This window comes from Agelaius phoeniceus, chromosome 24 (genome assembly GCF_051311805.1).
Source record: "Agelaius phoeniceus isolate bAgePho1 chromosome 24, bAgePho1.hap1, whole genome shotgun sequence".
In the NCBI taxonomy this organism is placed as follows: domain Eukaryota; kingdom Metazoa; phylum Chordata; class Aves; order Passeriformes; family Icteridae; genus Agelaius; species Agelaius phoeniceus.
Window position 1 is genome coordinate 3,511,047 of NC_135288.1, and position 24,618 is coordinate 3,535,664.

The following is a 24,618-nucleotide window of genomic DNA, read 5'->3' on the forward strand; positions in this document are numbered from 1 at the left end:
GAATGGAATTTATGCATCATATGTGAGGTGTATGAATATGCAACAGGCTGTTGCTTTTAAGGGTTAATCCTCTGTTAACGTGGGTCCTTTTTCAGGGCTTATTTTGCCCAGAAAAGATACTCAGACTGTCCATAACTCCTTGTTTTTATTGTCTCATATTGTCCTAATCCAAATTGTCCAAATTATTATTACTTTAATTATATTACTATTTTTATCAGCATTTTATTACTATTAAACTTTTAAAATTTTAAAAACCGAGTGATTGGCATTTTTCACAGAGATCAGCACAAACACACAAAGAGGGGGGAATATGCTTGCTGGGTTGGCATAGCTGCAGAATACAAAGCTGTCAAACAGAGACAGCCTGGCTACAGCAGCATAAACAATGAGGCATTCATGATTTGGAGTGTGCAAAACCGCTTTCGTTGTAGACTGGAGAGATTTAACTTCATTAAAATGAGAAACTTGCAATTTTAAAAATCCACCTTGAGTTGCAGACCTCAGTCTGAGGTCTGAAGGTGAAGGAGGGAACATCTATGCTGTGGCTCCTGCCTTAAACAGATTTATCATGGGCTTTTTCTGGGCCTGCAAAGTACTGAAGAAATCTAAAGTGAATGTATGTTCTTTTCAGTTTTTTGATTTAGGGAAACTGGCAGCTTTGCAAAAGGAAGTTTTCTGAAATCATCATCTTAGAGAGAGCTAGGGTTGTTGCCTGGGATGCTCATGGCTTCAGCATGACAGCTGTTCTGTTTGCCTGGTAATTATGAGGGAATTCCTGCACTGGGGAGAAGGAATGGAAGGAACAGTGCTTTGAACACACTCAAGAATATTCTCAGTGAACAAACAAACAGTAATGGGAATTCTTTGGGATGATGCTGTTATGGATCATGGAGAATATCTGTTAGCTACAGTGTAACCCTTCTAATGTGCTTGATTTTTTTTTCCTCCTCGTACCTTCTTGTTTTATGTTTGTTTTTTGTTTGTTTTTAACCTGATCCCTGTTATATCTGTGATTTCTGTTAATTTAAAGAGATGATTTACTGACAGGCCTCACATAGGATCTGTGTCAGATCTGGTGTCCTGCAGGCTCAAAAGGGTTTCCCTACATCTAAACCTTACATTCACTGCAGTGTAGAAATGACCATAAAGCAAATGTTAATTTTAAGATGTGTAACTTTCTAAGGCAGGATTATTTTGTTTATTCTCAAGGGCAGAATGAAATAGAAAAAGATGCCTACATAAGGGACCAGAGCTACAGCAAGAAAACCCAATACAAGGCCACAGAGATTAATGTAAGACTTAAAGATGTGTATAAGGCCAGAGAAAACCAGCTACTCCAGGAAACAAAACCACTGCAGACTTTGTGTTCACCAAGGAAATATGGGAGGTGACAGGTAGGAAGAAGGTATTTAATTAGGCTTCCAGTTTCTAGAGCTGTGCATAACATTATAATCCATTTCTGGTTTGCTTTTTTATATATAAATATCCCATAAGTGTCAGCCAGCTGCAGCCCAGCAGTAGCTGAAGCTGGCCAGAGGTGACTCCTCCCCTCCCATACCAGTGTTTGCTCAATGTGGGGGTCCCAGCTGTGGGTTCCTCTGGGTCTGCATTGAAGGCACTGAGACAGGAGTTCATGTTCACACTCAGGTGTTTATTATTTCTTATCAGTAAAACAGTCTCACTGCTGGGAGTTCTGCAGCTTTTCATTAGAAGGCACAAAATGGCAACAATCTCTTGGTACAAGGGCTTTTCAGACCAAACTGTCCAATTCAGAACTGACACCTGGATTATGTCCCCTTTTAACCCAATAACTGATCCCACAGACCTGCAGTGCAGACTTTTCTGCCCAATTACAAAATGCCACCCAAACCCGTGGAGAAGGAGGAAGAAGAAGCATGAAGAAGAAACCCAGGACAACACCCTGTGCCCTCCATCTTGCTGCCATCCACAACACACTAAAAACCCCAAAACCTCAATTTCTCACCCAGTGACACACCTGCACTGCTCTCTAGAATCTATTTCACACTTTTGTGGGTTCCAGTCTATTCTGGAGTTTAGGAAACTTTCTCCATGAATGAGGGTCAGAGTCAGTGCTGCCCTAGGGATCAGGGCAGCCCAGAGCAGACACAGAAATATTCCCAGAGCCCTGGGTTTGCACAGCTCAATGCCTCTTTGCCCCTCTGCTCATCCATTGCCCACTGCCCGGCCCCCACAGGATCCCGCACCCTGGGTGTGAAAAACGCCAATCACTTGTTTTTAGAACTTTAAAAGTTTAATAGTAATAAAATGGTTCTAAAAATAGTAATACAGTTTGAGTGATAGTAATTTGGACAAATTGAATTAGGACAATATGACACAATGGAGACAAAGAGTTACAGACAGTCTGGGCACCTCTTTCTGGGCAGCACGAGCCCGAAAAAGGACCCACGTTAACAAAGGATTAACCATTAAAAACAATAGCTTGTTGCATGTTCATACACTTCATGCATGATGCATAAATTCCATTCAAATACAGGATTCTGTCTGGTCATCATCAGCTTCTTCCTCTGAATCCTAACAACGCCTTTAAGGCAGGAAGAAGTTCATTTCTCCTGATAAAGGAGCAATAAATTCTCTTTCTCTGAAAGATTCAGGTGTCCTGTGGCTGCTGTCTCACTGCAAGTCCTTTCTTTAAAAAAAGTATCCTCCATAGCATAATTTCTATTTTAACATTTTTTTATAACCTAAAGCTATATTTAACACACTACTTAAGAGAATTAACACAGCCTTACTTTCTAACACAACACGTATAATATTCACTTTAATATTTGCAAAACGCCAATAATAAAATACAAATTTTTCACACCGGGATGTGAAAAACGCCTATTTTATTTATTTTTAATCCGCTGCAGCTCCGGGATCAAACCCACGAGCTCACCTCGCTGTTCCCTCGCTTTCCAGGATCTCCCAGCCCTGCCCCGGCTCCCTCCCGCCTCTTGCGGGGGCTGCCCGGGAGGAGGAGCCGGCGCCTCCCCGCTTCCTCCAGGGCGGGTCTGGTGCGTGGCACAGCTCCGGCAGCCCCGCTCCGTCCCGCAGGCACCGCTCCTGCTCTGTGTTCGCAGGAGAAGCCGCTTCCATGGTGCCTCCGGCCGTGCTGCTGCTGCTCTGGGCGGTGCTGGCGCTGCTCGGGCCGGGGAGCGGCCGTGCCTCGCAGCAGGAAGGTACGGGGGGTGCTCGGGGCACCGGCAGCACGGAGGGCATTGGTACCACGGGGTGGGGCATTGGTACCACGGGGTGGGGGATTGGTATCACGGGGGGCTGCTCGGGGCACGGGGGGACTGGCAGCACTGGGGGGGACTGGCAGCACTGGGGGGATTGGCAGCACTGGGGGGATTGGCAGCATGGGGGGATTGGCAGCATGGGGGGATTGGCAGCATGGGGGGGGGATTGGCAGCACTGGGGGGGGATTGGCAGGATGGGGGGGATTGGCAGTATGGGGGGGATTGGCAGTATGGGGGGGATTGGCAGCATTGGGGGGGGATTGGCAGTATGGGGGGGATTGGCAGCACTGGGGGGGATTGGCAGTATGGGGGGGTGTTGGCAGTATGGGGGGGGGATTGGCAGCACTGAGGGGGGATCGGCAGCACTGGGGGGGGATTGGCAGCATGGGGGGGATTGGCAGCACTGGGGGGGGATTGGCAGTATGGGGGGGATTGGCAGCACTGGGGGGGATTGGCAGCACTGGAGGGGGATTGGCAGCACTGGGGGGGATTGGCAGCACTGGGGGGGGATTGGCAGTATGGGGGGGATTGGCAGCACTGGGGGGGATTGGCAGCACTGGGGGGGGATTGGCAGCACTGGGGGGGGATACCGGCAGCATTTGGGGGACCAGCAGCACCGGGGGCTGCTCGGGGTACGGGGGGCACCGGCAGCACCGGGGGAGATCGGCAGCATTTGGGGGGACCAGCAGCACTAGGGGGATGCTCGGGGCACTGGGGGGATACCGGCAGCATTGGGAGGGCACCGGCAGCACCGGGGGATGCTCGGGGCACTGGGGGGGCACCGGCAGCACTGGGGGGATACGGGCAGCACTGGGGGGATACCGGCAGCACTGGGAGGGCACCGGCAGCACTGGGGGGGCACCGGCAGCACTGGGGGGGCACCGGCAGCACTGGGGGGATACCGGCAGCACTGGGGGGATACCGGCAGCACTGGGAGGGCACCGGCAGCACGGGGAGCCGGCTGATGGACGGGCACAGCCGCCCCGGTGCCGCCCTGCCCTACCTGCCCGGCACTGCCCGGGCCGAGCCTGCGGCACTGTGATCCCCTGGGAGGCACCTGGAGCCTCGGTGAGACAGCATCCATCATTCCAGCCCCGTGAAGGACTCTCGGTCCTTCATCCCACCTGGGTCAGCCACTCCCTGGTTTTGAGCTTAGGCGGTTCAAGAATGCAAGAATTTTGAACTTAGGCGGTTCAAGAATTCAAGAATTTTGAGCTTAGACGGTTCAAGAATTGGGTTAGCGGAGGGTGTTTGATTCCAGACTGGCCACACTGTGACTCAAGATCAGGGATGCTCCTAAAATAGCATCAGTTTGTGTCTGCCCTGTAAACAGTCAGTAAAGCTCTAGAGTGGCTGGTAGAACAGCAGAGGATTAGGTCAGCTTCACAATGTCAGCTGCACTGACAAAGTGGTTCATACTCTGTCACTCTGCCAAGAAGTTTGGATAATTATCTCTGTCTTCATTAGAGAAGTGGCAATTAGGAGGAGATTTCATCTTGTTGTGTGTAATATTTCCCTTCACAGTGAGATTCTGGTATAACTATCTTTATGTACATTACTTAATACAGTTAATGTGCATCTGTGGGGGTGTTGGGAGTTCCTTGGCTATAATGGTGTAATTAAAACAAAGAATCTCTGTGCTATCCTGCCTTCCTTGCACATCCCAAATCTTCCATGGTTTTAGTATGCACTAGAGATATAAAACTGAGGGCTGGGAAAGAGAATGAGGTAAATTGGTTAGGAAGAGGAATTTGGAATTAGCTGTTATCTGAACCATCACTTTTGGCATGGCTGAAAGAGAAAATGCCTCATCTTTTCTGTGCCTCAGCTTCCCCAGAGTAATGTGAGAGTAGTGATACCTGTCTTCTCTCTTGGATGTTATTTTATATCTCTGCAAAAGCTCTCAACATAGTTATTTGTAGTTGATAGAATTTTAAAAAATTCTTCTGTAAATATAATACAGAGATTATATTATCCACTGTTTAATTGTGCACAGTTGATTTTTTTTCTATTTGATCCCCATATTAATGTTATTTTCTTAGACACTGTCTTAACAGGAAGTGACACAGTAAGATTTCCCAAATCACAGCCTGAGGATAAATTCATTCCTTATCCTGAAATGCAACTGCAGCTGTGCTTTCCCTGTAGACTTAGGGCAGAAGTAAATAACTTTCTTTTTTTTTTTTTTGTTTCTGAACTCATCTGGTCTCTGATTTTTATTTTTTATAAAAACTCAGATATTTACTGAATCATTTCATTGTGATCTTGGTATCAAGGTTCCTGATCCAGTGCTTTGTTCTTACAGAATCCTTTTCATCTATAGACCTCTAAAACCTTCACAAAAGAGGTAAATATCCTCTTCTATCATTCTACAGATGGAAAAGCAGGGATAGCTGCATTGTTGCATAGCAGAACCAGCAATACAGTCCAGCTCCCCAGCTTCTGAGTCCAGTGCTTGCTTTGCTTTTTGCAGCCATGCCATTATTAAAAGTATTTGTACAATTCCTAGTTGCTGGTGTGGCCCAGGGAGCCTCTGGGCCCAGGAGGCCTGGCTCAGCAGAGCAAGCTGCATTTCTACATGTGGAAGTTGACTGTGATATGAGAAACAGAGATGCATCAATCTGTTTAGGGAGCATTGAAAGTAAGAGGAGAGGGTTTCCTGCTCTGTCCTTGAAAGTATCCATCAGCTGCATGAGAGTTCAGCAAAATCTTTGTGAAAGAGGGGAAAGGGTTAAAGCAGAAGGAGTGGAGGCAACATAGCACAAACCCCAGTGCTGGGCTGAAGGAATGTCTCTTGGGATGGAAAGCTGTGCCTACTGCACAGAGCTCTTAGAACAGAAACTGAGCTTAGTGTCTCTGTGTCCTTTCTCACAGGAATCTGTGACTTGGGATTCTGCTGGGGATGAGAGTGGGCTTTGTGCTGGTTTTTCGTGCTCCTCTGAGTTCACAAACTGCACGGGGAGAACTTTTCTGTCGTAGAAATAGGACACCGCTTCCTGTGCTGTGGGAGCCTTTAGCACTCATCCTGTCCAGCAAATTTTGGCAGTCAAGTCATAAACAGTGTGTGGCTTCTTTGGGATGGCAGCACAAAAATGAATTGGTGATTTATTTAATGTGAGGTGCCTGAGATTTTGGGCTGAAATCATTGCATAGCAGTCAGGATCCTTCCCCTCCTTCCCCTCCTTCCCCTCCTTCCCCTCCTTCCCCTCCTTCCCCTCCTTCCCCTCCTTCCCCTCCTTCCCCTCCTTTCCCTCCTATTATTATAATATGCTTTCTCCCCTCATGTACTAGAATTTAGGGGCTGTCTGCATTCCTCTCTGACAAACCCATGCTTGTCCCCCTCTTCCTTGGCAATATGATCCTCACTTTCTCAGGATCCATGAGCTCAGAGATCTCTCAAAAAGCTGCCATGGTTTTCTGTGTGCCATCATATGGCTAGAAACTTTAATGGCTTTAACATATTCCCTAAGGAAATATGTATTTTAATAATTTGTTTGCTCCCTCTGACTGGGCTGGCCACAAGGCACTGGAGTGTGCTGGAGGTGCTGGATTAGGAATGCACTTCATATGTCTAAAAATCTGCCCTTAAAAACTTCACCTCTGTGGGATTCATATTCTTTTATTTATCACTTTGTGCATGTGTCTCATAAATACAATTGGACCTGACTTATTGATTGTTCTCAAGCTCTCTTCTCTTTTTTTATTCTGAATCAGGTAAAGGATTTGAGGAATTTCTTTGGTAATATCTCCTTTCCTCCTGACATGGAGTCTTATACTTATTTTTCACTTCTGCTGCCTTTGTGAGGTCCATCTAAACTTCTAGATCCTTCCTCTCTAAGACTAGGCAGAATATCAGTTTGGGTACCTGAGGGAGATACATCTGGTACATCCATTGAAAAAAATCATTGTTCCAAAAGAAGCCTGCTGAGGCCAAGAAAATGTACTTTCAGTTTTTCCTGGTATTTTCTGATGTTTAAAACGGATGGCCAGGATTTGCATTTTAAGCACTGTTGCCAGAGCCTATACAAATTCCTACTTCAGCAAAACTGTGAAGGTGAAGTATAACATTTCATCATTGCAATGAGGAAAGCAGAAATTCCACGTAAAAATCATATTCCAGGGTACCACAGAGAAACTTCTGAAAGAGAACTTCAGGATTAAGTTTTATCCTTTTTAAGGGACTGGAAATGAAAAACAAGTTTGGGAGGAGAATGTAAATTAAAATTATAGCACAATTAAATTCACATTGAATATGTATGAAAAACTGGAAAATGCCTCAGGAATGGAGTAGAAAACTGAAGCAGCCATGGAGAGGGAAAAATAACATTTAATCTAATTTTGGTTTTCCCTACATCCAGTCAATGCTGAGTGACAAAAAAGCAGCTCTGTGCGGAACAGAAAGTCAAAACTGCATTAAATTGATGACTTTCAAATGGGCATTTTGTAGTATTTCTGTTTTTTATCTTCAAGTTTAATTTCTTCTGTACTCTGTGTGAGAGAAGAGAGTTGTAGCTTTCACTAGCAGGGCAAAAAACCCACTAAATTAATTTTATTTTCTTTTTTTACCTCAGAACTCAGGCAATGAAATTGTATCTTTACATAATCTCTCATTTTATACCCACAATCAAGTTAGGTGTGGAACCAGCAGGCTGTGGAAACCACACAAGCTGAGTATCTGTTGTGCTTTCCCCTGTGTGCAGAAAATCTGCTGGTTCTGACTGTGGCCACCAAGCAGACTGAGGGATTCCAGCGGTTCAGAAGATCAGCCCAATTCTTCAACTACAAAGTCCAGGTGATTTCTAGCACCTTCCATGGGGGTTGGTTATCAGATTTTCAGGGAAATCCCTGATGAAGGAAGGAATGATGCATCTGACTCCATCTTACCAGAAGGCAAATTAATTACTTTATGATACTGTATTATTCTATACTATATTACATTATATTGTGCTACATCTAAACCGAATCTGCCAAGCCAGGGGTTCAGGAGTGCAGCACAGCACCTGGAGCAGCTGAAAACCCTGCCCTGATCCACATCAGGCTTCTTTGCACTAAGGATTACCATTAATGACCGGCTTAGGCTAGGAAAGACATTTTTGAATATAGCAGATATTTTTGTCCTCGATGAGGGGGAGAGAAGATGCATCTGACTCTATCTTATCAGAAGGCTAATTAATTACTTTATTATAGAATTATTATTATAAATATATAAAAATATATATATTTATTTATGTATATTATATATAAATATATAAATTTATTTATATAAATTTATAAATAAATTTATTTATATAAATTTATAATATAAATATATTTTTATATATTATATATAAATAAATATATATAAATAATAATAATAATAATTATTATTATTATAAAATATTATTCTATGTTATATTATATTACATCTAACCTGAATCTGCCAAGCACTCAACTCCACACAACTGTACAGAATTTTGTGACTGTCAGTGACAGTCCTGACACTCACACACACACACACACACCTGGCCCTGATAGGCCAAGGAAACAAAACCCCATCACTGTGGGTAAACAATCCCCATATTGCATTCTACTTTGGGAAAAAACACAGGCACAGCAAATGGGAAGAATTGTTTTTCCTTTCTCTGAGGTTCAGAGAATTTGAAACCCAGAAATAATTCTTGGGAAGAATTGTGCCTTGCTTTTCTCTGTGCAGAGAAATGTGGCGACAGTTGGTCAAAGGGAATTTCAAATTGTGGAATGGATCAGCCTTGGCCCCACAGTGATTAAATAAAAGCTCAAGAGAGGACACACATCTGCTCAGCTGGCTGAAAAGTGCTGTGACTGGGTTATTTCTGCAGTGTCCTGAGTGTTGGCTTGGGGTGAGATCCATAGCTCCTGCTCAAGGGAGCCTCATGGCACTTTTCCATTGCACTGCCAGGACACACAGTACAGGGTGTGCTCCTGTCCCTGTGGCCAGGAGTGCTTTGTGTTACCTTGTGACCCTGATTGTCCAGCCCAGAGGCTGGATCCAAGGCTGCCTAGTCCATTTGTCCTGGGGCTGTGATTTGCACTGGGAGTTATCAGAACCACTAAGTTTGTGGGTTCTGGTTCTTTCCTGTGAGCCTTGCTGGGGAAGTGCCCCGTTGAGGTGACCCTGTGTGGCATTCCCATTTTCTGGAAAAATCCCTTCTCCCAGGATTTTTCTCCTGGGAAGCTGAGAACTCTCAGAGAAAAAGAAAACAATTGTTGTCTCATTAGATTCTCCTGTGTTTTGCTGCTTTGGAATGTGTTTGGAGATTGTTTACCCACAGGTGATTGTTTCATTGCATTCTGCTGTGAATTATTTTGACTCTCTGGCCAATCACAGCCAAGCTGTGTCAGGACTCTGGAAAGAGTCACAAGTTTTCATCATTATCTTTTTAGCCTTCTGTAAGTATCCTTTCTGTATTCTTTCATATAGTTTAGTTCAGCATTCTTTAATATAATATAGTATCATAAAATAATAAATTAACCTTCTAAGAACATGGAGTCAGATCGATCATTCCTCCCTTCATCTGGGGGGAATGCAAATGCAGTAACCCTGTGCCTGTTGCTGTGTAGGTGCTGGGGCTGGATGAGGAGTGGCAGGGTGGAGATGACCAGCAGCCAGCTGGAGGGGGGCAGAAGGTTCGTCTCCTCAAGTCAGCTCTGAAGCAGCATGGGGATAAGGAGGATTTGATCATCCTTTTTGTGGAAAGGTAATGCTTGCAAAGAATTTGCCATGAACTGAATCTTACAGTGGTTTGGATGGGTTCTCACTGAGAAGAGATGAACTGTGAAATCAATTGCTTTTGAAAAGTGTGTCCAGATATCTGGTGGTTTGTTTTTTGTTTTTTTCCCCTGAATGCTCTGTGGTTTCCTGGCAATTGCTCAGAGCTGCATCCGTGGCACTTGGGAAGGGCTGATCTCAACAGGCTGATGCCAATTCCTTCATGAAGTTGATAGTGTTGTGCCTGATTCTGCCACAGTGGAATTTGGCTGCCTCCATCTGCAGAGAATGAGCAGACAATTCCTGTGGAACTAGGCAGGACTTTCTTACCAGAGTTATTTGTTTTATAAGGTGAAGTAGGCTGCAGCATGTCCTGAGAGCCAAGAATTAGTCTCCAGAGAGGTGGAGAGAGAAAAGGAAGGGTTGGAGTCTCAGTGTCTTTTCATATGCCCAGCATACAAATAAGACTACACTTTATTAGTTGCATTAACAAAAATTTAATACTGTTGTGACTGTCAGTGACAGTCCTGACACACACACACACCTGGCCCTGATAGGCCAAGGAAACAAAACCCCATCACTTTGGGTAAACAATCCTCATATTGCATTCTACTTTGGCACAAACACAGGCACAGCAAATGGGAAGAATTGTTTTTCTGTTAAACAGAATTAATACTGTTAAACAGAACTAAAAGAAAGATTCCCAAAGAATTATCTGTTTCTAGAAACTTTTCTCAATGACATGTTTTTCTGACTCCATTCCTTTTGTCCTTTTTTTGTCTGTCTCTCTCTCTAGCTATGATGTGCTCTTTGCTTCAGGCCCCACAGAACTGCTGAAGAAGTTCAGACAAGCCAAAAGCAAGGTGGTTTTCTCAGCAGAGAATTACATCTATCCTGACAGAAAGCTGGAAGCCAAGTACCCTCAGGTGCGAGATGGAAAGCGCTTCCTGGGTTCTGGAGGTGAGACACAGAGCTTGCTTTCAGCTTTCTCCTCCTATTTGACCTTTGTGGGAGAAGTGGCAAAGCAAACTGAAAGATGATGAGTCTGCAGCAGCACAGGGTGTAGTGAGATTTCATGTGAGAGAAGTGAAAGTAGATGTATACAGGAGTATTTCTATTTTTTGGTCATCTGGGTTGAAACACTTCCTCATCCTTATTCCCACAGGCTTCATAGGTTATGCTCCAAACCTGAAGAAGCTTGTGGAGGAGTGGAAAGGAGAGGATGATGACAGTGACCAGCTCTTCTATACAAGAATCTTCTTGGATCCAGAAAAAAGAGTAGGTGTATCTTGATTCTGAGTTGGTGAAAATTTGCATTCTAGCCAGTACCCCCATTTTCTGGTATCAGCAGTTATTATATTTAAGCATAAAATGTGGATGGGAAGAGAGATGTCTGAGAACAAATCTTACTGGAGGCTCATGCCACTATCTGTAGGTGCTGGTGTTTAAAGCCATTGAGTGTGGAGGAACTAACCAGCCTCCTCCCAGGGGATGTGAAACTGCAGAGTGCAGTGCTGCCTTAGAGACAGCCAGCCTAGCACTGAAGTACATTCTAGGAAAATGCTATTTAATATCCTACAGAAGCCTGGAATGGACCCTGGAAGCAGCACTGTGATTCCAGCACTGTGTGGTGCACTGGCCAGACCATGCAGCCCACAGGTCATTCTGGTTCTGGTGTCCCTGCCCAGCTGGGCATTACAGAGGCCAATCTGTCCCTGGGGACAGACCCAGGGACATGGAGAACTCAAACTGTAGCAGCAATTAAATCAAGAGGGAACATTTGAAATAGGGACCTGCTCTCAGACTAGAGAGACACTTGAAATTTTTTGCCAGCAAGGCTGGTAGAAAATTTAGAACAGCTGGTAGAAAATTTAGAACTTTTTTAGTTGCCCAAATCTGAGTATGGCCTGTGATACTTCCACATGAGCAGTCCCTTTAATGTTCTCATCTGCAGTTCTGGCCCTGTGCCACGCAAGGGCTGAGTAATTCCACTGACTTGGCACTCAGACAGTGGATGTTAGCACCCTGCTGTCCTTTCCAGTAATCAGTCTTACAGATGCCTGCAGGGACACAGAATTCTGTTAAGTCAGAGCTGCATTTTAGTCCCACTCAGAGTGTGACTTGCAGCAGGGGATAAAAACAAAGATTGCACAAGCTGATCTTGCACCTTCCTCTGGTTTGACACTGGTACCTGGGGCAATGCTCAGGGTCATGCTTGCCCTGTGGATAGAAGGCAAGAAACTTTTCACAGCAGATGTTTTTTCTATCTGGCATTCCTGTGTATTTTATGTATTCTGGTTTACATGACTGTGTGTAAGTCTACTTCATTCATATGATGCAGATTTATTGACACACCCACAGCAGCTTTAAAAGAGGGGGAGAAGGGGTTTGCATAGTTTTGCCTAATAGAATATATTTAACTTGTTCTTGGAAATGGTGAGTTGTCCCAGATTTGAATTAAAATTATGATCATCTGGGAATGTTTAAGGCTGCAGAGTTTGGAGAGTTTACAAATGACTGTAGGAATGGGATATATCTTCACTGAGCATAGGGTCTGTTGTAGGTAAAGAATGGATGCCTTTTGTGTTCTAATTAAGGTTATCTAATTCTTTTAAAGGAAAGTATCAACATCAGTCTAGACCACAGAAGCCGGATCTTCCAAAACCTAAATGGAGCATTAGGTGAGATGGAAGGAAGGAGCTCATTTCTCCTTGGAATGCAACTTGCATGTTGACACCAGAAATAAAGTTATGGCTGAAGGGATTGTATTTCAGAAATGGCTGTCCCCACAGAAAAAGCTTTACTAAAAGTCTCTGCCAGAGTTCTGGGATTTGTTTGCAATTCCATTGAGAGCAACTATGCTCTCATTGCAATTCCTTCTCCACTTCAGGGAATGCAGGTCAGGTTTTTCATCTCACACCTCCCAGCCACTTTGATCTCCAGGCATGTCAGATTGCATTAGCCTTGGGGATTGAAACTGGGAGGGACTTCAGTGCAAGTAATAACACAGAGCCCTGCCTAGGGCTCGCCTGCCTTTCTGCTTCAGAGCCGTGCTGGAATGCCATGGGAGGTGAGAAGCAGCCAGATATGCCTGTGAGCACTCACTGATTGTACCAGGCTTCTGACCTGACCTGCTCATTGATTTTGCTAGTCCTGGCAAGAGGGATTCACTTACTTTCCTATCAATGCTGCCTAATGTTTTCAGTCTTGCCCCATTCCATCTTTATTCTGGTCAAGTAAAAAGTGATAATGGCAGTGTAGTTTTTGGCTCCTGTGCTCGTTATATCAGTGACAGACTGCAGCTTGTATCTGTGCTATCTTTTTTCCAAAGGATTTTGTATGGGGTTGTGTTGAGGCAACGTCCTCAATTATCTCTGCCAAGAGGATGGACTTTTGTGAGGGGTGACAGAGAGAGAGACATCAGGTGCATAGAACACTTAGGTGAGAAGGGCCTGAGTCCTCCCATCAATAGCTGTCCCTGTCATCAGTAGCTGCTCCTCACTGCCAGTTTTGAAAGAACCTTTCAATATGGCTTCTGCCAACTCCCAGTCATTTTCCAGCTTCCCAGGCATCCTCCTGTTACTTCACAGGATCATTCTGAATATTTTTCTCCTTTAAAGATTTTGTCTGCAGCCCTTAAACTACTTGTGCACGGTTATCCATTGTCCACACTTTCATTTTTCAGCAGTTTTCTGTATAAATGAGGCATTGTGCTTCTAATTATCAATAAAAGCCTTAACATGATGATAATGTCATTTCCAGATGAGATAGTTCTGAAGTTTGAAAATGCACGAGTGAGAGCAAGAAACTTGTTATATGACACTCTGCCTGTGGTGATCCATGGAAATGGACCCACCAAGGTAAGTGGACTGTCCTGAGAGAAAGATTTGTTCTGTGTTTGTTGCAAAGTGACCCTTTAGGCTCAATGGATCAGGTTACTGCCTCCACGTAGACTGACTTTCCCTGTGTACATTTACATTTGAGAAACAATATCAGTCCAGGCTCATAGCAGCAAGATGGTTCTGGTTCAAAGACCCACATGTAGCTGGATGCTCAGGCTGTCCTGGTTTTCAGATTCCTTAGTTCATGGAGAAGGTTAACAAAGTTCAAATGTGACCCCACAATGGGGATGCACACAAAGAAACTCCCCTGCCCTGTAATGCACAATCTGGCAAACTTCCTTTTGCAGCTGCAGCTGAACTACCTGGGGAACTACATTCCTCAAGTGTGGACATTTGAGACTGGCTGCACAGTGTGTGATGAAGGTCTGCGAAGCCTCTCGGGGTTTAAGGTAAGGCTGCTGTGTTTATTCAGAGCTCTCAAAACAAGTCTTAAAATTGTTATGTGTCTGATGTTAAACCTGACTCACCACTGCTCTCCTCTTGTCCCTGAATGCAGGATGAGGCACTGCCAATGATTCTGATTGGCATTTTCATCGAGCAGCCCACCCCATTCCTCTCCCAGTTCTTCTTGCGGCTTCGTAACCTTCGTTACCCAAAGCAGCGAATCCAGCTCTTCATTCACAACCACGTAAGTGAGGCTGGCTTGTGATGGGCTTAGCAAATGTGGGGAAAATGTACACCTCATCCTCTACTCCAGGCACTTCTGCAGCCTTGGGCTAGACTTCCAGGCTGTGTAATCACAGTTATTGTCTGCAATGGCACCCACAGGATTGTGTACTTATCTGCAGTGACACCAACCCAGCTGTAAAGGTGTGGAAATGGGTGTAAGAGCTGTTGCCCAGCTACTCATTTTGAAGGCAAGAGGCTGAGTGGCCTGGATGAGCCCATCTTATTAAGTGTTTTTCCTTACTTTTGGAATAGGAGGAGCATCACTTGATGGAGGTGGACTCCTTTGTGGAGGAGCATGGCACAGAATATCTCGCTGTCAAAGTGATCGGACCAGATGATGAGGTGGAGAATGCTGAGGCACGTAACTTGGGCATGTAAGTGAAGAGGCCATACATGATAGCTGGCAGAGACAGCCTGTGTCCAAACTAAGACATCTGTTTGTTCTCAGGATCATCCCTATCAAGTGATTGCTCTTCTTTTCTCTGTCACCCTTTCAGTTTTTCTGGCATTAACTCTGATGCCCTTATATATTGGGAAAAAGCAGCTTCCATTCCAGCTCACTTTGTCCAGTTTCAGAAACTAAGCTCTCACTGGTCCTTTGTTCTGACAGAAGGATAGCCCTGTACCTCCTGCCCTCATCTATATACCCAGTCACAGAGCACAAGGATATGCACCCATATCTCTGAAGAGGAGGAGTGCTGTAGCAAAACTAAGAGCTAGTGGGAGAGTATCTTCCTGTCTGTGATCAGGAGGTTTGAGCTCAGGTGTGGATTTGGAGCAGCTGTAAATAGGAACCTCAGTTCCTATTTACAAACCTTCAGTTTGAGCTGAAGAAACAGTTTGCTAAATGTGATTTTGGCTGTGTCTCAGTATCAGTTATTGGATACTGAATCTGATGTGCTTGTACTATGCTGGCCCTCTGGGTTGTACATTAAACCAAACTTCTCTGAGCACCCAGAAGACCTTTAGACTACAAGGTGAAGGAATTCTTGGTGCTCTGTCCTTTGTCTTCCTCTGGTTTAGGATGTGACTTTCCTTTTTCTCTGCCTGCAGGGATTTGTGCAGGAAGGATCCTGACTGTGACTATTACTTTAGCCTGGATGCTGAGGTAGTTCTGAAGAACAAAGAGACTCTGAGGATCCTGATTGAACAGAACAAGTGAGTTCTTTGGTCTGAGCAATGCTTACTGGTCATCTCACATGAGGAATTCAGTGCACATCCCTGAGATGTTTAGGGAACAAGAAGAGCTATGCCAGAGATGTTAGCCAAACACCTCTTATGTGTAATTGTAATCCCTGGATTTTAGGCAGGGGATGTAAATCATCCTTAGCTTTGTTTTTATATAGTCACTAGAACAAATTGGATTCTGACAGACCTGGTGCAGAGTGTAGTCAGAGAGGAGATTGGGACCATATTTACCCTTTCTTATGGGGCATTTCATTCCAACAGAGTTAACAAAACAGCAACTCTGTAAGTGAGGGAGGAAACAGCTCTTCCAGTACTGTGGTTTGTAAACATTTTCCTTTTCTTCCTGTGGTAACATCCTGTACTGCAATTCCTTTTTCTTTCATGCTTCCAGGCTGGTGATTGCCCCCCTGGTCAGCCGTCATGAGAAGCTGTGGTCCAATTTCTGGGGAGCCCTGAGCCCCGATGGATACTACGCCCGCTCGGAAGATTACGTGGATATTGTTCAAAGGAGGAGAGTGTGAGTGTGCAAAGAGAGCTTTTCACTGATAAAATCCCTCAAATGCAAAGCTTGCTGCAGCACATTGTCATCAAACTAATGCCCAAGAACCAGAGAGTGCAAATGTCTTTGTGTATAGGAAAGGAAATCTCTGCTCCCATTTGGAAGTTGTTTTATATTCTGCCCTGAGCAGAGACAATAACATACTTGGGGCAGACTTTCTGTTGATCAGAGTAAGGGTTTGAGAGTGCTGACTGCTGAAATCATCTCATCTTACTCAAGTCAGGTTTTTCCCACCTGGGGATTATAGTTAGTGTGATCCTTAAAATCCTGTAAAGTGCTGTTTAATCTCTGTCAGATCAATTTTCAGGTGATCTTTGAATGGAAGATTCACAAAATTGAGTTGTTGATTTATTCATATTCTTGAGGGTCCCTCTTTTTTATAGGCCACGATAATTTTTTTTATTTACTGGCCTATTAAAAAGAGGGACCCTGTTTTTTTATAGACCAGTAAATGCTGGAAATCAGCTTATGCACTTTTGGCTGGTTCAGTTTCTTTAAATCACTGGAAAAAATATGTTGATCTCTCTGGGAAGAGATTCAAGCCACTAATTACATTCCTAGCAAAAACACACAGTAGCAATTAATTGCTTTCCTGGTGGACTAGCATTTGTGCAGCTTAAAAGCTGTGGGCAGTACAAGTGATTTTTTCTGGAATGCCAATCTCTATTGGTATGGTTTGGTTTCTTCCTGCTGTTCTGAGCTGGCTCATTTAGGCAAGCCTGGCTGATGCTGCAGTGCTGCCTGTCATCCTCAGTGGTATCTCACTTTTCTTCTGCTGTGTTTCAGTGGGCTCTGGAATGTTCCCTACATCAGCAGTGTTTACATGGTTAAAGGCAAGGCTCTGCGCTCGGAGCTGGAGCAGGGGGATCTGTTCCACAGTGGCAAGCTGGATGCTGACATGGCTCTGTGCCACAACATTCGCAGCCAGGTCAGTCAAGGAGAGATCCTGCCAGGGGAGAGCTGCCTGCCAGGCTGAAGGGGACAGGATTGAGCAGTTTCAAGGCATTCAGCTCTGCCAGGGCAGGGGTAGGGTGAACTGGTACTAGTCAGTACAGTGCAGACTTTGGAACAGCTTGGGATTTCTGTGAAATGATGTGTAGCCATGGACCACTGCATGTAAATAACTCAAACTAGTCAGTAGAGTGCAGGCTTTGGAACAGCTTGGGATTTCTGTGAAATGATGTGTAGCCATGGACCACTGCATGTAAATAACTCAAACTAGTCAGTAGAGTGCAGGCTTTGGAACAGCTTGGGATTTCTGTGAAATGATGTGTAGCCATGCACCACTAAATGTAAATAACTCAAACTAGTCAGTACAGGGCAGATTTTGGAACAGCATGGCATTTCTGTCTTGCCATGAAAGCAAGACATGGACCACTAAATGTAAATAACTCTTACTAGTCAGTACAGTGCAGATTTTGGAACAGCATGGCATTTCTGTCTTGCTGTGAAACCTTGTGTAGCCATGGAACACTAAATGTAAGTAGCTCAAACTAGTCAGTACAGGGCAGATTTTGGAACAGCTTGGGATTTCTGTGAAATGATGTGTAGCCATGGACCACTAAATGTAAATAACTCAAACTAGTCAGTACAGTGCAGACTTTGGAACAGCTTGGCATTTCTGTCTTGCTGTGAAACCTTGTCTAGCCATGGACCACTAAATGTAAATAACTCTTACTAGTCAGTACAGTGCAGATTTTGGAACAGCTTGGCATTTCTGTCTTGCTGTGAAACCTTGTGTAGCTGTGCACCACTAAATGTGGATAACATTTTTGTTCTTAGGCCTTTTCAGGACTGCTCTAAATGGGATTGAGAGGGTAAGAAGGAAGACTCTAATCTCACAGCTGCTGCTCTCCTGTGCTTCCAGCCCTGGCTGACAGGACACAGAATTAGTCTCTGTCTGTAACCTTTCAGAGTTTCTCATGTGCAGGGTGGAAATAAAACTGAAAGAATGAATAAATTAACAGCTTGGAGAACTGTCCAGTGCTTGGTTTCACAGTGGCTCTCAGAAATATGAGGCCTTTATTATTTCTCTCTGTCCTGCAGGGAGTCTTTATGTACCTGACAAACCAGCATCAGTTTGGACACATACTGTCCCTGGAGAATTACCAGACAAGTCACCTCCACAACGACCTCTGGCAGATATTCAGCAATCCTGAGGTGAGATAACCTGCATACTCAGAAGGCACAGCAATGTGGGAAGATCTGATATTAGCTTCATCACTATGGGAAGCCCAGGCTTTGTAATAATGGTGACTCTCAGGTGGGATGAAGAGCACAGGCACACAATTTGAAGAGAACATGTTTTTGGGATTCATAACACATGGATCTTTAAAGCCTGTGAAATACTGCTTGCATGAGTGCCTGGCCCTTTATTACCTCTTTAAGCAGGGGCCCCACAGAAATTAGTGGTTTGTATCTCTTCTGATTGCAGGATTGGAGAGAAAAGTACATCCATGAAAACTACACAGCAGCTCTGAAAGGGAAATTGGTAGAAATGGTAAGAAAACATCATTCTTATCCATCAGAATGGGGAAATGAGCTTTAGGACAATGCTTTATCATCATTATTGTAATTCTCAGGAATAAGCAGTTGAACATAGGAAACATGACCTTGAAATACTTTTAGAGCTAAATCATTCCAGCTTTCTTAAGTAGGAATGGGGCACATAAATCAGAAGACAAATTTCTATCCTCAATATTTTAGTTTCCTTCCACTCAGTCTGCACTCATTTTAGCCCTACTTCTTTTGCCTCAAGCACCTGTCCTTGTTTCTGCTGTTCTCACCTGTCTGTTATCTGCAGCCCTGCCCAGATGTTTACTGGTTCCCCATATTCACTGACACTGCCTGTGATGAGCTGGTGGAAGAAATGGAACATTATGGCCAGTGGTCCACAGGTGACAACACGGTGAGTAAAGGCAGGAGCTCTTTTGAGTTCTGGGCTCCACCATTTTCTATGCATTTCTGGTGATAGCAGTGTCTCCTGTGGGAAGGCATTAGATCCTGAATTAAACCAGAAGAGTAGAGACAATACTTTATTTTGCTCCTGATTAACTCTGATTTTTCCCTGAGTCCTCTTTAGTGTCCTCTGAAGTTCCAGTGTTCAGCCTCTCTGATGGTAATATTGCATCCCTTAAGTTGAAATGAGCTTTCCATCCTGCAAATTCTGATAAACAAACATCATATTTATTTGTAGTTACCAGGAACAAGTACTTTTCATTCCTGAATTCCAAGGTTCCCATCTTTACAGGGATTTCTGCTGATTCTATTTCAGGATAGCAGAATACAAGGAGGATATGAGAATGTCCCAACTATTGACATACACATGAACCAAATTGGCTTTGAAAGAGAATGGTATAAGTTTCTTCTGGACTATATTGCACCCATCACAGAAAAGCTGTACCCAGGATACTACACCAAGGTATGTTTGTTGTATGCAGGGCAACCCCAACAACTGGCAATGATTGGCTCCATTGATTCAGAATGCTGAACATTTGCTTTATTAAAACTGTATTATATTACATTATACTATACTATATTAAAGAGATACTATACTAAAGAGATACTAAAAGGATACTAAAGAAAAACCCGTGACTGTCTCCAGTCAGGAGGCAGCTTGGACCTAATAGGCCAATCAATATAAACAATCATCACCAGAATCCAATTACCAAATCCCTTCAGGTAAACAATCTTCCTACCATGTGCAAAAACAACAGGAGCAGTGAATAAGAGATAAGAATTGTTTTCTCTTCTCCTCTCTGTGCTTCTCACTGCTTTCCCATGAAAAATCCTTGGGAAAGCTTGTGCCTGCTGCTCTCTGTAAAGAGAGCTGAGGCCACAGTGTGTCCACCTTAACAGCAAAACTCATGGTGAGCTCAGCACCTCCTCCAGCTGCAGTTTTGTGACAAGAATGCTCCAGCAATACACACACAGTATTTCCCAGCACAGAGGAATTGACCCTGCAGTGTGACCCAAGTATGTGTATTAGGAGATAGGCAAAAATCAGGCAGAAGAATGTCATTGAGAAATTGCCTTTCTCCTTTAGCAGTGGGATGCAATTTCAGTGTCAGCCCCTGCTCTGCAGCTCAGAAGCCACAGAGCCCTGTAGCCCTCTAACAGAGTGCTCTTTGTCCTTCTCTCTCAGACCCAGTTTGAGCTGGCCTTTGTGGTTCGCTACAAGCCTGACGAGCAGCCATCCCTGGTGCCCCACCACGACGCCTCCACCTTCACCATCAACATTGCCTTGAACAGAGTGGGCATAGACTACGAGGTGAGTGCCTGCCAGGGCTTCAGGAGTGCAGCACAGCACCTGGAGCAGCTGAAAACCCTGCCCTGACCCACATCAGGCTTCTTTGTACTAAGAATTACAATTAATGGCTGTAAGAATTCCTGGGGGGCTGTTGGGATCCAATCCAGCTTGCTATGGACCCCAGCCCACACAAGAAGTGCTCTTCTCCACGTGGAGACAAGTGCTAATTTTATTTCCTTGATAGGAGACACCAGATCATCCAGGTGACCCCCCCCCAGGTGGGAAAAAGAGGGTGATGCCTCATGGCAGGAGACTTTTAATCCTGAGGGAATGGGCAGTGGAGGAAGAGGAATATATTGGGTATTTTTGCCCCTGACAAGGGGAGAGAATGATGCATCTGACTCTATTTTATCAGAAGGCTAATTAATTACTTTATTATACTCTATTATTCTATATTATATTACACTATATTACATTACATCTAAACTGAATCTGCCAAGCACTCCACTGCACAGAATCTCGTGACTGTCAGTGGCAGTCCTGACACACACACCCACACCTGGCCCTGATAGGCCAAGGAAACAAAACACCATCACTTTGGGTAAACAATCTCCACATTGTGTTCTACTTTGGCACAAACACAGGCACAGCAAGTGATAAGAATTGTGTTTTCTTTCTCTGAGGTTCAGAGAATGTGAAACCCAGAAATATTCTTGGGAAGAATTGTGCCTTGCTTTTCTCTGTGAAAAGAAATGTGGCAACATTTGAATGCATCAGAATATGGGAGATTCCCCAAACACCTTGTCACATTTTCAGAAGTGCTGTGATGTCACATTCACATTCTCTGAAAAATCCCTTTGCCCAGGATTTTTCTCCTGGGAAGCTGAGAAGCCTCAGAGGAAAATGAAAACAATTCTTATCTCATTTGCTTCTCCTGTGTTGTGCTCATGTGGAATGTGTTTGGAGATTGTTTACCCACAGGTGATTGTTCCATTGGATTCTGCTGTGAGTTGTTTTCACTCTTTGGCCAATCAGGGCCAAACTGTGTCAGGACTCTGGAAAGAGTCACCAGTTTTCATTATTATCTTTTTAGCATTCTGTAAGTATCCTCTCTGTATTCTTTAGTATAGTATAGTATTTTTTAATATAATATAGTATCATAAAATAATAAATTTACCTTCTGAGAACATGGAGTCAGATTCATCATTCCTTCCTCTGTCTGGGGGGAACACAAAATGTCGTAATTCAGGACATCCCTCTGGGTGTCCTAGCTTGCCAAGACCCCTGCCAAAAAGCTCAGAGACCCTGGCACAGAGCTCAAAATGCCTGTAGTTTTGATTATAACCCATGAAGCAAATTACCAACCTTATATAAAGATCTGCAAGCCATGACATTTTAAGTAGAATGATAGTGAATTTATCATGGAGTGAAAAATAGATTTTTGAAGTTTTTAGCATGGAGGTTCAGGGAGCAAGATAGAAGAATCTGGGCGTGTCCAACTTTTCTCCTTCTTCTTCTTGGCCTCCATCTTCTGCTGTGATGTTGGCATTTTTAGATTGGTTTAGAGTAGAAGCTCACTGTCTAACATAAGTGATAGGTATTAGAAAGTAATTATAAATATTGTAGATATAGTTTTTAGTATAAAGACATAACACTGCCCTGGGGCAGGCAGAGTGCCTCTGACTGTCCTGCTGAACAGATCTCGGCAGGTCAGGAGAAAGAATTTTATAGATAAGAAACAATGAACAACCTTGAGACCGAGAACTGAAGAGCCCTGACTCCTCCTTCAACTGCCAGACTGAGAAAAGAGACTTTCCAACACATCCCGGGTCACTCTGAGCAGCTGAAGTCCCAAAACACAAATACAGCACTGTCAGAAGGCAGGGACCCCTTCCCTGAGGTGCTTTTTCCAAGCTGATGTGTCTCTGGTGTTCCACCAGGAAGGAGACTGATGTGTCTCTGGTGGAGGCTGATGTGTCTCTGGTGTCCCACCAGAGAGGACGCTGAGTGTCTCTGCTGGAGGTTCATGTATCCCTTGTGTTCCCCCAGGGAGGAGGCTGATGTGTGTCTGGTGGAGGTTCATGTGTCCCTTGTGTCCCCTCATGGAGGACGCTGAGTGTCTCTGGTGGAGGTTCATGTGTCCCTTGTGTCCCCCCAGGAAGGAGGCTGATGTGTCCCTTGTGGAGGCTGATGTGTCTCTGCTGGAGGTTCATGTGTCCCTTGTGTCCCCCCAGGGAGGACACTGATTTGTCTCTGGTGGAGGCTGATGTGTCCCTTGTGTCCCCTCATGGAGGACACTGAGTGTCCCTTGTGGAGGTTCATGTGTCCCTTGTGTCCCCCCATGGATGACGCTGAGTGTCCCTTGTGGAGGTTCATGTATCCCTTGTGTCCCCTCATGGAGGACGCTGAGTGTCCCTTGTGGAGGTTCATGTGTCCCTTGTGTCCCCCCATGGAGGACACTGAGTGTCCCTTGTGGAGGTTCATGTGTCCCTTGTGTCCCCCCATGGAGGACACTGAGTGTCTCTGCTGGAGGTTCATGTGTCCCTTGTGTCCCCTCATGGAGGACACTGAGTGTCCCTTGTGGAGGTCCATGTGTCCCTTGTGTCCCCTCATGGAGGACACTGAGTGTCCCTTGTGGAGGTTCATGTGTCCCTTGTGTCCCCTCATGGAGGACGCTGAGTGTCTCTGGTTCAGGTTCATGTGTCCCTTGTGTCCCCTCATGGAGGACACTGAGTGTCTCTGCTGGAGGTTCATGTGTCCCTTGTGTCCCCTCATGGAGGACACTGAGTGTCCCTTGTGGAGGTTCATGTGTCCCTTGTGTCACCCTCATGGAGGACACTGAGTGTCCCTTGTGGAGGTTCATGTGTCCCTTGTGTCCCCTCATGGAGGACGCTGAGTGTCCCTTGTGGAGGTTCATGTGTCCCTTGTGTCCCCTCATGGAGGACGCTGAGTGTCCCTTGTGGAGGTTCATGTGTCCCTTGTGTCCCCTCATGGAGGACGCCGAATGTCTCTGGTTCAGGTTCATGTGTCCCTTGTGTCCCCCCCGTGGAGGACACTGAGTGTCTCTGGTTCAGGTTCACGTGTCCCTTGTGTCCCCTCATGGAGGACGCTGAGTGTCCCTTGTGGAGGTTCATGTGTCCCTTGTGTCCCCCCAGGGCGGAGGCTGCCGGTTCCTGCGCTACAACTGCTCCATCCGAGCCCCGAGGAAGGGCTGGACCCTGATGCACCCCGGCCGCCTGACCCACTACCACGAGGGGCTGCCCACCACCAGGGGAACGCGCTACATCGCCGTGTCCTTCATCGACCCCTAGAGCTCTGCTCCCCGGGGAGGAGAGGCCCTTTCCCTGCTGACTTGGAGTAGAAACAGGGAATGTTGCTGAGAGTTTCTGAGGCATTGTTCAGAGATATGTGGATTTGATTTTTATATGATTTTTAATGTGATTTTTATTGATATTCTAAGACTCCACTGCTGGAGGACTTCACTCTCTGACACTGCAGGTAATATCTAGGAATATTGCTGTAGAAGTCCAAAGGAGATTTTGTGCCTTCATTTTTGATTCTGCTCCTCATCCACTGTTTCTTGAAAGTGCTGTTTACTTGAACTTTCATCAGTGATTCATTGGCTTTAAAAAATGGTTTTTTGGAACGGAAATCCAGCTTTTAGGAGGCAAGTTACAAGCTGGAAGCCTGTTTTCATCCACAGCATATATGGGACTGGATGGTACACAATAATTCCTGGACATTATTCCAAATATAAACCAATCAGGGAGCTGACTCCAGGAGTTACAACAGTTAAGTGTCACACCAAATGAAGCTGAGTTGGAAGAGCCTGAAGATCATCTGATTCTTTACCTCTTTGCTGTCTTTGCAAGCAAATCACAAAATTCAAAGCAGCAGCAGTGGTAACATAGGTGCTCTGGTTAGCTAAGGGAAGGTCCTCTGATGATGCTTTACCTCTGGGATTAGACTGAAGAGATAAAAAACCTCCCTCCCTACCTTCTGTTTCTCCAGCTAAGAGCAGCAGGCATACCCACACAAATTCATGCCATGTCAATATGTAGATT

At 44.9% G+C, this 24,618-nt stretch overlaps 1 protein-coding gene across 1 annotated transcript; it reads left to right on the plus strand.

Moving 5' to 3' along the window:
• The first annotated feature begins 2,797 nt into the window (after positions 1-2,797).
• On the plus strand, positions 2,798-24,030 carry PLOD1 (procollagen-lysine,2-oxoglutarate 5-dioxygenase 1). The gene is made up of 19 exons (XM_054647707.2): positions 2,798-3,200; positions 7,961-8,052; positions 9,840-9,976; positions 10,784-10,947; positions 11,153-11,265; positions 12,605-12,668; positions 13,750-13,847; positions 14,177-14,278; positions 14,386-14,517; positions 14,811-14,932; positions 15,612-15,716; positions 16,138-16,263; positions 17,092-17,233; positions 18,352-18,465; positions 18,740-18,805; positions 19,109-19,213; positions 19,580-19,726; positions 20,450-20,575; positions 23,710-24,030. The coding sequence occupies exons 1-19, from the start codon at positions 3,116-3,118 to the stop codon at positions 23,863-23,865; spliced, it is 2,196 nt and encodes a 731-aa protein (XP_054503682.2). The 5' UTR covers positions 2,798-3,115; the 3' UTR covers positions 23,866-24,030.
• Positions 24,031-24,618: the final 588 nt, after the last annotated feature.